The sequence below is a fragment of the Macaca nemestrina genome, chromosome 16 (assembly GCF_043159975.1).
Source record: "Macaca nemestrina isolate mMacNem1 chromosome 16, mMacNem.hap1, whole genome shotgun sequence".
NCBI classification, from domain to species: Eukaryota; Metazoa; Chordata; class Mammalia; order Primates; family Cercopithecidae; genus Macaca; species Macaca nemestrina.
In genome coordinates, this window is record NC_092140.1 from 94,674,006 (window position 1) to 94,688,321 (window position 14,316).

The following is a 14,316-nucleotide window of genomic DNA, read 5'->3' on the forward strand; positions in this document are numbered from 1 at the left end:
TAGCCAGGCCTTGTGGTGCACGCCTGTAATCCCAGCTACTTGGGAGGCTGGGGCAGGAGAATCACTTGTTCCCAGGAGACAGAGCTTGCAGTGAGCTGAGATCGCACCACTGCACTCCAGCCTAGGTAACAGAGTGAGACTCCATCTCAAAAAAAAAAAAAAAAAAAAAAGACATAAACCCAATGACTATATGGTGATAGTACCCTGAGATAGGGATGAGGTGTAGAAAATGGTCTGTGTGGTGGAGTTTTGTACATGATGCAATGGGTGGGAGTACATAGGCGGCTGCTGAAACTGGTTTGTGTGTCAGGAATGGCTTCCTGGAGGTGATGTTTAAGTTGTCTTTTGAAGGAAATGTTTAAGTTATCCAAAAGAATAAGGGAGCAAGACTTTTTAAGTCCAAGGAACAATATGCTTAGGGAATTGACTGTAGGAGCAGTAGTTTGATACATGCATAGGAGGGTCAGGGACAGCATCTAGATGGGGTAAGGAATGGAAAATGAGGGTCTTGGATGCTCAAAGGGAAGGTCAAACTTTACCCTCACTCTTTGGGAACCCTCAAATAATTTTGAAACTGGGAAGGTAATATGATCAGATTTTGGTTTGGGAAAGAAATTATAGATGGACTTTCTAGGTAACCTTGAATTAACTTTATGGCTAGTTTCCTTAATCAGGGCAAATAACAAATTAATTCCTAAATAAATACTCACACCCAGTTGAGTTGAGGCATTTGGGCACACATCTGCTTGGGAAGAGCTTCTAAGTAGTTATTAACCATAGACCTTTACACAAAGAAAATATTAATTAGAAATAAAATGATATGACACTTTTAGGACAGTCTTTTTATTATTTTAAAATTTCAAAACTTGCATGCTAAAATTAATATGATAAAGAACATATATAGCTATTTCAAAATGGTCTTTAAAATATGTGTATGGCAAACATTAGGGAGCAGATGTTGTCAAAGAGACTATGAATGCATAAGTATGATACATATCCTAAGAACAGATGTTACACAGTTTAATTTTATGAGATGAAACAAAAGTATATATTGGGTAATAATTTTGAAGTTCATGGCAATTTTCCTTGTAAACTTCAGGTTGTAAACTTCAGGGCCATACATCCAAAGTTTCTTCTTAAGGGCATCATTAATCATTTATAATATTAAAGGGCCACATTGGAAACTGCATTAAATTGGAGAAGTGACAGTAGGGGGAATTTGGGGAAAGAAAACAACTCATGAGCATGTTAAGCTGCACGATTAATTTATGATATTGTGATTCCTTTTGACAAATGGAAAAATAATGATGTTATATGATCAGTTGTAAAGGAACATAATAATCCCCTGCTGATAAATCATTCCAGTGTATTAATAAACAGTGAAAATATTATTGTGAGAACAGCTCTCTTGGTAGGACAAAGATTTTGAAAGTTTCAGTGAGTCTTGCTGGGCAAAGGCACATTTTCCTCCATTAAAAGCGGAGTTGGAAATGAACTCCTGGGAGATTCTAAGAAAATATAAAAGTAGTTAGGATATGAAAATTAATACTACCTTAGGTCAACCACTGCAAATAAAAACATGCATTAGTACTAAAGGAAATTAAAGGGGATAGAAAAATCAACTAGTAGGCTTAAAATATTCATCGTAGTCTGGTCAGCTCTTCCCTTTGAGCCATGGCTAGAAAGTGTTATATTAACAATAACTGTGGCTGGGAACACAGGAGAAGTTTTGACTAATGAAAATTTTTGTGGGCTTGATTTTGTTAAAAGTTCTTTTTGTAAGCTAGTGCTAGATGTCATTGCAATGTATCGATAGACATATTGAAAGGTTGATGAATACTTACAGGAAAAACAAGGAATTTAATCCCGTAAACAAGCGCTGTGAAATTCTGGTTATTGGATTGTCATCTAGAATTCTGATAAAATGTATCAAGAAACATTTCCAATATTAGAGACATTTGTGAAATAAAACCTGCCTCCCCTCAACACCTGGCTTACTCCTTTGTGTGCTTCCATACTTGGCTCACCTGTCCCTTCCCTCTGTGGTTGGAGCAACTCTTTCCTCCAAATTCCTACAGCTTCCATCCCACTCATCAAGTTGGATCCTGATTGTTTTGCTTTCTCCCTGCTGCCTCCACCTCCTGCTGGACTTAACGACCCAGGTTGTATCTGTCACCTCTGGGTACCTGTGTCTGGCACAAACTCTGTGTATTGAATGCATTTGGCCCCATAAATGCTCTAACCTACTGATTGAGCTGAAGGATGAACAAAAATATAATTTTTAGGAAATCACAGAGGGTTCTTTGGTCTCATGGTGTTAAACTGATGTATTAAATAAGGTGTGTATAAATCAATGGATGGATGTCATGCTATCCATAAGGAGCTTCCTGGGTGAAAGAGTGAAACTATTTGCATATTCAAACCACTGTTTTAAACTGTATTTTGTAGAAGAAATGAGAGTAAGGGGAAATAGGCCTCTATTCCTCTTGTTGCCTGTGAAGCCAGTTTGTGTTTCCTCTTACTTGCAGTGGCTGGTGAGGGCAGGATTGGGAGAAGGGAGACACATTAAGCACCTACTATATGCCAGGAGCTTTGCCTGTGGAACTGTTATGTGATATAATTCTCACAACATCCCTCTTGAAAAGGAATTATAGTTTACAGATGAAAATAAAGAGGTCTAGGAAAATTAAGAAAGTTGCCTGGGTTGGGCACGGTGGTTCATGCCTATAATCTTAACACTGAGAGTATGAGGCAGGCAGATCGCTTGAGCTCAGGAGCTGGAGACCATCCTGGGCAACATGGTGAGACCCACCCCGTCTCCACTAAAAATGCAAAACGTTAGCTGGGTATAGTGGCTCACACGTGGAGTTCCAACTACTCGGGAGGCTGAGGTGGGAGGATTGCTTGAGTCCTGGATATTGAGGCTGCAATGAGTCAAGATTGTACCAGTGCACTCCAGCCTGCATGACAGAGTGACACCTTGTCTCAAAAAAAAAAAAAAAAAAAGGAAAGAAGGAAGGAAGGAAAGAAGGAAGGCAGGCAAGCAAGCAAGCAAGAAAAGAAAGAAAGAAAGAAGAAAGAGGAAGGAAGGAAAGAAGGAAGGAAGGAAGGAAAGCCTGGAAGACTAAGCATGGGGCTAAGGGTGAGAAAGAAAGAGAGAGAGAAAGAGAGAAAAGAAAAGAAAGAAAAGAAAAGACAAAAGAAAAGTTGCCTGGAAGACTAAGCATGGGACTAAGGGCAAGGCACATAGAAGGGCCTGGATGAAGCTGAGGCCCTGGCTTTTTCCACTAGACCAGGCCAACCTGCAGAAAATGGGCAAACAATACAGAAAGCCTTCTAACCGCCCCTTGTGTATTTTCCTGGTGAAAGCACAGACATCTGACGTGAGGTTTCTTGGAACGGAGCTGGTGGCTAAGTCTGAAAAGTGGTGAAATACCACAAGCTATCATGTTTTCAGACTTCTCTCTGAATGCTCTGGAAAGCAGAACAAGTTCTTAACTTGCTTATTTTCAGTACAGTGGTTGTCAGCAGAGGTCAATTTTTCCTCCCAAGGGACATTCAGCAATGTCTGGAAACATTTTTAGTTGTCACAACTCTTGGGAGAAGGGGTATACTACAGGCATCTAGTGGGTAGAGGCCACAGATGGTGCTTAGCATCCTAAAATGCACAGGACATGCTCTGACCTTCCACCCTACCCTTCCCCAAAACAAGCATTAAGTGAGCAAAAATGTCAGTAGTCCTGTGGTTGAGGATTCCTGCCCTTGGTGAGCACTGGATGGATGGATGGCTTAGCAAGCCTACTGCAGGGCTTAGAAGGCCTCCTAAAGAAGCTTGGCCAGCTTTCTTTTCACATAACCACTACTTGACATGACATTGAATTGCCTGGGTAAAGTTCTGCAGATTATATGACAATCAGAAAAGTAAGTATAAAAATAAGATATGTCAAACAGTGGAAACAATATGAGCACTGTTGTATATCATCAAGACTAGGATCCTTTATGGAGAAAGAAGAATTAGAGTACTTACAGCCAAGTTAGCTGATGTAAGTCTTTGAATATTCCAGGTCTGAGAGTTGTGATGCGGTTGTGGTTGAGATATCTACAAAGAGCATGGGTGAGTTAATTAGGCAAACTCAACACCCCATTTTAGTCACATATAATTAGAATAGGAGTCACTGATGATGATTATGAATATGGACATCTGTGTCTGAAAGCACTCGGCTGAATGAGCAGAGGGGGCAAATTCAAGGGGTATCCAGAAGGTACAGATAACCACAAGCCCAGTGTGTGCAACACCAGGGCTGGGGCAGATAAAGTGGTCCTAAAATATTTTGGGATATTACATCATGTTAGATTGTAAGGGTATAATAACTAAGTATGTGGGGCAATTTTTGCTTTTGTCCTTTTTGGTGACATCCTTGGTAGACTAGCATTTTGAGAAAATACATAGCAAGTTATCAAGAGTTAGAAAAGAAATAAAATGTTAAAATATTGCGGAAGCGACCCAAGCTAGAGAAGACAAACTTAAGGAGAACCTTTATATGTCTTCTGGTAAAGGTAGGAATCTTTTAATAATTGTTTCAGTGTAGTAACTAATCTCAGTACTTTGTGATAACCTATTCCTCCCATTTCCCTACGATCAAGTTGAGGCTTGAAAAAGTACCGTTCTATCCTTTTAGTCTTTACTTAAAATTATACCTACAATATGAGAAAAAAGTTACTCACAATATTTGTAGATTATATAATCCAAAAAATGCTTTCCTGGATATGTGTCTAATGCAATTACGCTGAAGAAATCTGGTAGGAATAAGATAGGAGAGTCAGGTGATTATGGTTTATGGACTATATTAGGTTGTTGAACATGTTCTCCACTTTCTTTACCTGAAGACAACTATGAAATTGCCTTATAAAGTACAATGTCCTATTCTCATGTTGGGGAGATGTTGGCAGTGAGAAATGGCTATGAACTAGCCAATGCTTTTCTCATAGTACTCGTGCAATGAGATTGAGGCATTTCTGATTCATATCACTGAACTCCAGTGTGATGTGTCTGCGGAAGGATCTAGTCTTGTTTTGGCAAACTGGAACTACGGTGACCATCCTGTTCTGACGGGTAGGAGTTTCTGGCCTTGTGAGACTAGCCAGCCTCTCACTGCTGGACTTTCTTCCTCTTTGTGCACAGAGATGCACCTTTAACTCCCCATTTATCTTTATTCTATTCCCGTGAATAAAGGAGAGGGCAAGTTTTAATTCTTTTCTATTTCATGATGCAAAGTGAGAAGGACAAGGCAAGTTAGGTACTCAGAATATCAAAGGACATCAGTAGTTGAACCAGGGCAGGTATGCCAATTTCAAGTCACAGGATCAGGACTGACTTAACCTCTGAAGCAACTTAACAATACAGTATTGATTCCATAATTGCACTGTCAGGAGTATGTAAGTAAATAATTTCCATTTGCTGTCTTCATTGTACAATGGGAAGTTAGCTCTGAATTCCTATTCTCTGAAGGCTCTCAGGGTCAGGCAATACCTACACTAATAGGAACAAATTGTTACGTAGTCTTTTGAATGGCTTCCATTTCTCTTATTTTGGTTTGAATTGCTTCCTAAACTATTACATGATGCTGTTTCATTGCTATGATAGTCTACTGCAAAACTATTTGTAGATCACATGCTCATTTGACATCTGGCTATACTGTGAATTTTATTATACCATGATTATTTCCTAGCAGAGCTCCCAGCCTTTGCCTCTGAGTCACGATTGTGTTATAAGAGTGCCAGGATGGCTGGGCGCGGTGGCTCAAGCCTGTAATCCCAGCACTTTGGGAGGCCGAGACGGGCGGATCACGAGGTGAGGAGATCGAGACCATCCTGGTTAACATGGTGAAACCCCGTCTCTACTAAAAAATACAAAAAAACTAGCCGGGCATGGTGGCGGGTGCCTGTAGTCCCAGCTACTCGGGAGGCTAAGGCAGGAGAATGGCGTGAACCCGGGAGGTGGAGCTTGCAGTGAGCCGAGATGGCGCCACTGCACTCCAGCCTGGGCCACAGAGCGAGACTCCGTCTCAAAAAAAAAAAGAAAAAAAAAAGAAAAGAGTGCCAGGATAGTGACTCTCTCAGACCTCAAGAGAGGCAGGTAAAGCCAAGATCGGAGTGGTTACCAGAGGCCAGGAAGAGGGGAGATGAAGGGGCACAAATGAATATTTATTACCACTAAACTATACACTTAAAAATGGTAAAGATAGTAAATTATATATATTTAACTTCAATTTAAAAAAAGAAAATGAAAGTAAATAAAGGTTATTGGAAAGGAAAAAAAAAAAAAAAAAAGCCAGGGCAGGCTTCCAGCTATCAGCAAACACTATCTTTCACCCCAAGTACTTTACAAACATTGTCATTTTCCCTATGTTCCTCCGTGTGCAAAGGGTTGGCACTACAGAGCATTACATCTGTGGTAATATGCAGAGCATCAATTTCAATCCTGCAAAGTCAACTTGAAACCCAGTGTGACCTTGTGCCATCTTAACCCCCATTCCCTGTACCATATCTGTGGGGAGATGCTTCACAGAGCAGCATACATTCTGCTTTTGGTTTGAGATTCTGCTATGAATAGGATGAACTCACACAGATCAATATCTGTTTTAGCATTTTCAGAGCCTTGAGACTGATGCAATGAAAGTTAATATGATGAATTATGTTACAGTAGCAAATGAAAATAGAAAAAGAACAAAATACTGTATTGTAGGTATATTGAAGTTTCTCTTAAATATACAATTCACTACTTAACTAATGCTATTCACATTTTATTCAGGATGATAAATTCAAAAATGGAATGTATGTTTTACCTACATGTTGTCACATCTTGAAGAGATGAGTGCAGTTGCAAATTGTGAATTTGACCTTATGCTTTTTTCTTATAAGTCAAGGGAAAGAAAGAGTAAAACCAATGATCCACACAACTCATCTGATGTGTACAACCTATCTCCCTTCACTGACATCACTTAAAACTCAAACTCTTACATAATGAAGAGCTTCTCATCTTCTATTTAGTTGGCTGGCTGCCACCCCATAGAGAACTGTAGTCCCTCCCACATTCCATGTCTCAGACTTAGGCTGCTGAACTTGAACTCCATCCTCTAGTCTCTGCTGTCTTCTTTGCAGAATAGTAGCTTAAAGAATGTGAGGGGATATCTGGAAACATGACAACTTGGCAAGTGGTGCCCTCTTTTTATTCAGAGCTGAGATATGAGCCCATTTAATATACTTTACACTGAATGCCTTTTCTAAGAATAACTTACAGGTTCATGAATTCCTGCTGTTTCAGCTGTCGGGACTTTTCAAGCAGAAATGCCAGGAATTTATGTACCCAAAACTAAAGCAAATAAATGCTTTAATGACATGCATGTTTATAGGCTATTTTTGAATGTGCCATTTTGTATTCAAGAGCCAGGCAGACACCTTGAATTTCGTTTTGTTGCCAGTGATTGTATTTAACAAGAACCCAGATTAAGAAGGAATTCCTAATTTATAAAAGGTTTTTGTTACAATAAGGAGGAGAACTGCTGTTTGTTTCCATGGTAGCAGTGATAAAGTATTATAGTCAATCCCACAAATTGTATTTTATTTCTCTGAAAGGTCATTTGAAACTGCATCCACCCCCAATTTAGAAAGGCCTGACATTTTAAAAGATTATTAAAATGAATAAACTGATCAATAGTAAAAGCATTCAGATCAGTTAAGCAACACTTATTCATCTGGCAATTAAGATTTAATTTTGATTTAGGAATTTGGTTTTTTTGTGGTTTTTTTTTTTTTGGATGCCTAAATGACCTCAACTCCGCTGTGAATATTCAGAGTATTCCAGACAGGAGACTGCCTTGACATTAAATTTGGGGATCTCGCAGGATAACAGTCCCCAACCTTTCTGGCACCAGGGACTGGTTTCGTAGAAGACAATTTTTCTTCTTCTTTTTATTTATTTATTTTATTTTTTTGCTTTTAAGACAGAATTATGCTCTGTCGCCCAGGCTGGAGCGCTGTGATGAGATCTTGGCTCACTTCAATCTGGACTTTTTGGGTTCAAGCAATTCTCCTGTCTCACCCTCTTAAGTAGCTGGGACTACAGACACACACCACCACGCCCGGCTAATGCTTTTGTTGTATTTTTAGTAGAGACGTTCACCATGTTGGCCAGGCTGGTCTCAAACTTCTGACCTCAACTGATCCACCTGCCTCGGCCTCCCAAAGTGCTGGGATTATAGGTATAAGCCACCGTGCCTGGCCAGTTTTTCTATGGATGGGGAGGGGGTATGGTTTCAGGATGATTCAAGTGCATTACATTTATCATTAGATTCTCTTAAAGAGTGTACAACCTAGATCCCTTGTATGTGTAGTTCACAATAGTGTTCACACTCCTGTGAGAATCTAATGCCACTGCTGATGTGACAGGAGGAGGCAGAGCTCAGCTTTGCTTGCTCGCCCGCCACTCACCTCCTGCTGTGCAGCCCAGTTCCTAACATGCCACAGACTGGTAGCCGTCCGTGATTCAGGGTCTGGGGATACCCCTGTCATAGGATATAATCTGTTAAATATGCAGATTAACTTTATTAGCTCAATACAGTCTAAAACACATATTTGTGCATGTCTGTTCTCTGCTGAAACAGAATAAAATTCAGATGTCTTAGCTGGCATACAATCATGATGATTCAGTGACCTCTCCGGCATATGCTCCATCATCTGCTGCGGGGATGCCTTTCCTTTAGGCAAACTGCCTGTTCACTCTCTTCTCAACATCCTTTGGACGTTTCTACTTATGTTTCTTTCTTTTCCCTGGTGAAGATGCTCCCCACCTTCTCTTTAGTTCTACATGTTAGTCCTACCCATCGTTCACTCAGCAAATACTCATTAATCCTTGTGGGTTTCTTACCAGGTATGCTACAACACAGGCCTCAGTAGACTAAGAGAGAACCAGGAGGGCCGTCCAGCCCATGAGGAGCATATGGTGGTCAGAGAGTTATTCCTTCAAGAGGGAAAGTGAGGGCTTCATGAAAATAGAATTGTAGTTGACCCGAGTCATGTGCAAAACTCAAACAGTAGAGAATACTGTGGCAATAAAAATGTGTATCTAGTTTTATTGTAGAAGCAAGAAAGTCTTAAGGAAAGTCTCAGTTTGCCTCCTGGAACCTGTTTTATAATGTTATGAGATAATATAAAAGGAACAACTGCTTATTTCTCAACTCCTACTTTGTTCCCGTCTTCTGGATCAAAGAAGATGGTCTCAGGATTGAAGAAATGGAAAGGCTATATGGCAGGCAGCTCAGTGAAAGCCCAAGATGGTAGAAGGTGTTAATCAAAATTAATTAAAGCCCTCTAGTTTGGAAACTTTCTCCTAGAAATTGAGAAATGCCAAAAAATGAGAATATCAAATTATGGTCAATTGCTGAGGAATCCAGAGAAAGGATGAGCAGCTGGAAAGTAAAAGATGGCAAATGTAGTCTTAAGTTCTCAAAAAGGTAAGAAGTTGGTTTCACAAGCTGTGGTTGGATGAGCTCAATGCTGGTCCTGGGAAGATCATAGAACAGGTGAATATGATGCTACTTTGTCTATGCCTCAAAGAGAAAGTGACCAGGACAGTTCACAAGAAACCACATGGTAGACCAACTTCATTTTCTTCTTTGAAAGACTGTGCAAAACTATGTGATAAACATTGTTACATGTCTGCTGGGCACTGATCAAGCAGTTTTATAATTTTTTATGGACAAAAGAAAGAATGATACATATTCTTATCTGAAGGATGGTGATGAAGGAATATAGAAAGACAGTTTGGTGCTGTTCTCTTCAATATTTTACTCCATGACCTGGGTGAACGTAGTTAATCTTATTTGCAGATGACATAATTATGAGAGGAGTAATGACTATGATGGAAAACACAAAAAGACCTTCACTCTCCGGTAAGAAAAGCTGACTCTAACAGGATGAAACTGACTAGGGATATATTTAAGCACCCACAACTACCTCTCAAATACTAAGTGCATGAGTACAGGATGTAGCACACACATCACTTAGCAGCAACACATGGGGCATGGGATTAGACATTATAGATCGGTAGGAGTTAAGAGTATCAAGAAATCATCAAAAGAGCAATATAATCATAGGGCATATAGAGTGCAGATGGAAAGGGATGCGAGTTCTTCCCTGTTTGCCTCGGTCATGTTACAGTGATAACAGTGTATTTATTCTAGATGTCACCCATCAAGACAAATGTAGGCAAACATATGCAGATTATTGTGACCAGAATGATGAAAAGATTTGAAACTATGTCCTTTGGGGAGGAATATAAAGAACTGAGGATACTTAGGGAAGAGGTTTGTGGTGTGGTGGAGGGTGATGACAGCTAGTCTTAAATATCTGTAGACGTATGTAGAAGACCGATTAGATGTGTTCTGAGCAGTCTCTTGGGGGTAAATTTAGGAATGATGGGGAGCTTTAGAGGCACCTTGAGCAGTGGTAATGTGGACAAAGTTATTAGTGAATTGTTTGAAATTCCATTTCCCCAGCACCTTCTAATCCTCTTTCTGGTTGATTTTTAGCCCTCACCACCACCTAACAAATTGTATATTTTAAACTTTGTTTATTGACTATCTTTCTTGATTGGAAATTAAGCTCCACAAGCTTAACTTCATCTGTGGCTTTTCATCGGTGTTGTTCATGCTGTATCCTTGGTGCCTAGCACCTTGTAGGTGTCAATAAATATTCATCACAGGAGTAAATGAATATGTGGATCTTGCTAGCTGCTGCTCTCCTTCTACCGGATACCAAGAGTTCTGACTGAGGCCCACCTGGTTTCCTTCTCCCCCTGACATCCTTTCCTGGGGATGGTTTGGTATTTGCCACATTTGTTATTTGGGTCATTGTATGAGGATTGGGAAGAAGAAGGTAAGAGTAGATGGACAGGAGGGACAAGAAGTAGGACTGCTGCTGGGGGTTATTTTTCTGGGAGTTTGGAAAAGAGCAGGAGGAGTTGAGGAATGTGGGTAAAGGGGATGGGGAGGAAAGGAGATTTAAGAAAGCATTGTTGAGCTTATGAGCTGCTCTAGGATATTTGAGTATAAAGAACTTGAGTTATTTTCAAATCAAAGTTTACTTACTGGGTGGTTTCATTGATAATAACACATTCTGAGCCTGGACTATGTGGGTGGGCTTCCAAAGGAGCATGGTCAGAAGGTTTGGGTTTGAGGCCAGTCTCTACTACTTGTCAGCTGACTGACTTTGGGCAAACAACCTCTCTTCCCAAGTGGCTTTCCTGATTCCTGAAACTGCTGTAATGATGTCTGCCCCACCTCACAGACTTTGGGGATGAAAATTCCAAATATTGGAATTCTTTGTAAACTTTAAAAAGTGGTAGATGACTGTAAGCAATTGTGTTTTATCCCCTGGGCTTTATCTTACATATAATAAACACTTGATGAATGTTTATTGATGAGAGTCTCATAACTTCTTTTCTATTAGTCTCTGGGAAAATTAATGCCTGCAAACGATCAAATAGCAGCTTGCATGGGGAGAAGCCCTGTCAGGTGATATTCAGGTTATGATGTGGTGCCTGTTTTCTCTGACAAAGCAGAATTAAACATTTACTTGGAGAAATTGCTAGCTAATCTTGGCAATAAAGTTTAATCTCTATCTTTTTTCACTTGGAAAATTATGGACCTGAATTATTAAATTGCTTCTATATTCTTCTCTTCAGTGGGCTAGCAGGGACTGGGACCGCAGAGGGAGATACTGGCATAGAACACAGTTACAGGTTAATAGACCGAGGAAGGACATGGCCTGAGAAGTCTTAATTTTAACCCTCCTGCTTGAGCCTCTGGTGACCCCGCTCCCTCCCCAGAAGTCAGCGTGCCCAAAATTAGGGGGCAAAACATATACAAGGGAATTCTACATGGGGTGGGACAGTCTGTGCTGGTAGAAATTCAGTTGAATGCTAGAACAATTTCTTTCCCTCTTAAGGTTTCTTGTTATGGTAAAGTAAGCACTACTTTGGACATCAGAAGACATTGGCTGTAATTCTGGGTCTTCCACTTACTAGTTGTAGATCTTAGGTGAGTCATTTAACCATTGCAGACTTTAGTTACTTCGTGTATAATGAAAAGATTTAATTAGAAATTCTTAAAACTTCTATGACTCTAGAAAATAGAATTTCAATTGCTATGAAACAAGAATTCTGAAACAAAAAATCTCTTCCCTTCCTTTCTGCTAGTGCTATTTTTCCTCCCATATGTGTTATTCAGGCAGTGCAAAGACAATATTGATTCATCTAATGAACAGGTTGTGATTTTAGGGATTTATTGGAAGACTAGGAAGAGTGTGGTTAGAATTTCCTCTCTAGAGGAATCTGGACATGCAGAGTCAATGCATAGCTACTCTAGTGTGACAATGACATGACCACATACCCACATACTTTAGGATGAAGCAACAGGTCTGAGAGCAGCTGGGCTTTACAGAGGCCACAGTCAAACCCAGGTATGATTGAGTATTGATATTCACACAAGGTTCTACCTCGTGGACTTCCAGTAGCTACTTCTTTTCTTGTATGAGGAAATCTGTACCTAAATTCAGGAACACAAAATCCTTGGTGGTATTTCAAACCAAATGTGTGTGCCCAGTATCAACAAAGATTCAGATAATTTTTATTCCTGGATTTTCACAAATTTCACATTTCTAGAAACTTTTCTCCTCTATGCTGGATACTGAAGGATAACACAATAAGATGATGGTACTGCCAAGGGGGCTTGCAGAGTGTACAGCATTCTCTTGCTAATTTTGTTATCTAGTCTAATGATCATCTCAGCAGGTGTAGCCCCTCCAGCGCCCCAGAGCGACTGGCCCAGAGGGATTGACAGACACCGATCCAACTTACAAATGACTGATACACGAACCTGAATATTCTTGATTTATAAATGTGAATAGAAAGCATCCCATCCCACTTACAGGAATGCTTTTATTCTCTATGCCATGCAGCTTTTCAAATACTTTACAATGAAGACGTTGGGAAACTAAATTCATCATCCTAAGGTTGCTTGGTTAGTAGGGAATCAAAGCAAAGGAATTGTTTATGAAAATTGTGGTGCATCCTTCCCTCCAAGAGAGATCATCTCTAGGGATTATATTTCACAGTTCACGGTTTTCTTTCTTGGATGATTCTGGAAGCATATTGGCCCTTCTTTGTCACAGAATACCTTCTCTGCTGATCATGTCCTATTTATTGGCATTTTCTTTACTCAGATATGTTAATATCACTGATTGCACAACTCCCGTGTTTTCACTCCTAACACCCTGGGGGATGTCTGTACCCTATCATTATGTATTTGAAATGATCTGATTGTTCTTGTTTATGCTGTCACTCTTTTTTTCAAGTGAAAAAGTGCCTCTGAATGTGCAATGTCATTTTCCCAATATCTTGAGGAAAATAATAGAACTGTGTATTTTCCTACTGAGATGTTTTACCTCGACTCCAAGTTAATTCTCTGAAAAAGTTTAAATAAAATGGGTTCAGCTCCTTTAAATTATGAAATGGAAAGATAACATACTTTTAAATGTTTTATTTTCTAATCTTAATTACATTTAGAAACATAAATGTAATGATAAAAAGCTTGATATTTTATTTTATTTTTAGATCAAAAACATCTTATACAACCAAAAGGATTTTTTAAAAAATAAATATGCTATTAATGGCTACTTACATCTTTTTAAGTTTTGTGTATTTGATGAAAACTTTATCTGGAAGACTGTGGATTTTGTTTTTCTTAAGAGACCTAAAATAACATGTAAAGCAAACTTCATTATGGATTTTCATGACCAACCCAGCTCTTCCCTAGAAGCCACATGCTTGGGAAAAGAATATTTGATGATGTCCATTATACTAATCCATACTTGAACATGACAATAACTAAAAATTTTTTATGGGAGAATGAAAAGTTTATATAGCAAAATAAAGTGGTTTGTAAATATTTGACAAATGTATCTAGTTAGTATAGCAGACTGGAAAGTCCACGGTGATTTAACTTCTTTGTTTTTACTCTCTGGGTGTATTAACAAACCAAACCAAACCAAGCCAAAAACCAACCAAAGATCCCAACCCACTCTTGCATGCCCAAATGATGACATGAATGCACATTCCTGAGGCTTTCAATAACTTTATGCAAAGTACAGAAAATTTTGCATGATATAACATATCTGCTAGCTTCATGGATGTTTTATATCTTTGCAGTCTTGGATAGATTACCAATGTTAAAAATGGCATAAAATAAGTAAGCGTGC

General features: G+C 39.4%; 1 protein-coding gene and 1 long non-coding RNA gene across 9 annotated transcripts in view; one reads left to right on the forward strand and one right to left on the reverse strand.

Moving 5' to 3' along the window:
• Positions 1-14,316, forward strand: part of LOC105485992 (uncharacterized) — a 539,662-nt gene that overhangs the window by 71,969 nt on the left and 453,377 nt on the right. The gene's annotated exons all lie outside the window — the stretch shown is intronic.
• The window catches only part of LOC105485986 (relaxin family peptide receptor 2), a gene marked incomplete at its 5' end in the record, with an annotated part of 70,894 nt that overhangs the window by 30,052 nt on the left and 26,526 nt on the right, over positions 1-14,316 (reverse strand). Inside the window, 5 exons of the mRNA XM_011748623.3 lie at positions 711-782; positions 1,845-1,916; positions 4,028-4,099; positions 4,726-4,797; positions 13,740-13,811. Coding sequence (XP_011746925.3) covers positions 711-782; positions 1,845-1,916; positions 4,028-4,099; positions 4,726-4,797; positions 13,740-13,811 — 360 coding nt within the window. The remainder of the gene's footprint in view (positions 1-710; positions 783-1,844; positions 1,917-4,027; positions 4,100-4,725; positions 4,798-13,739; positions 13,812-14,316) is intronic.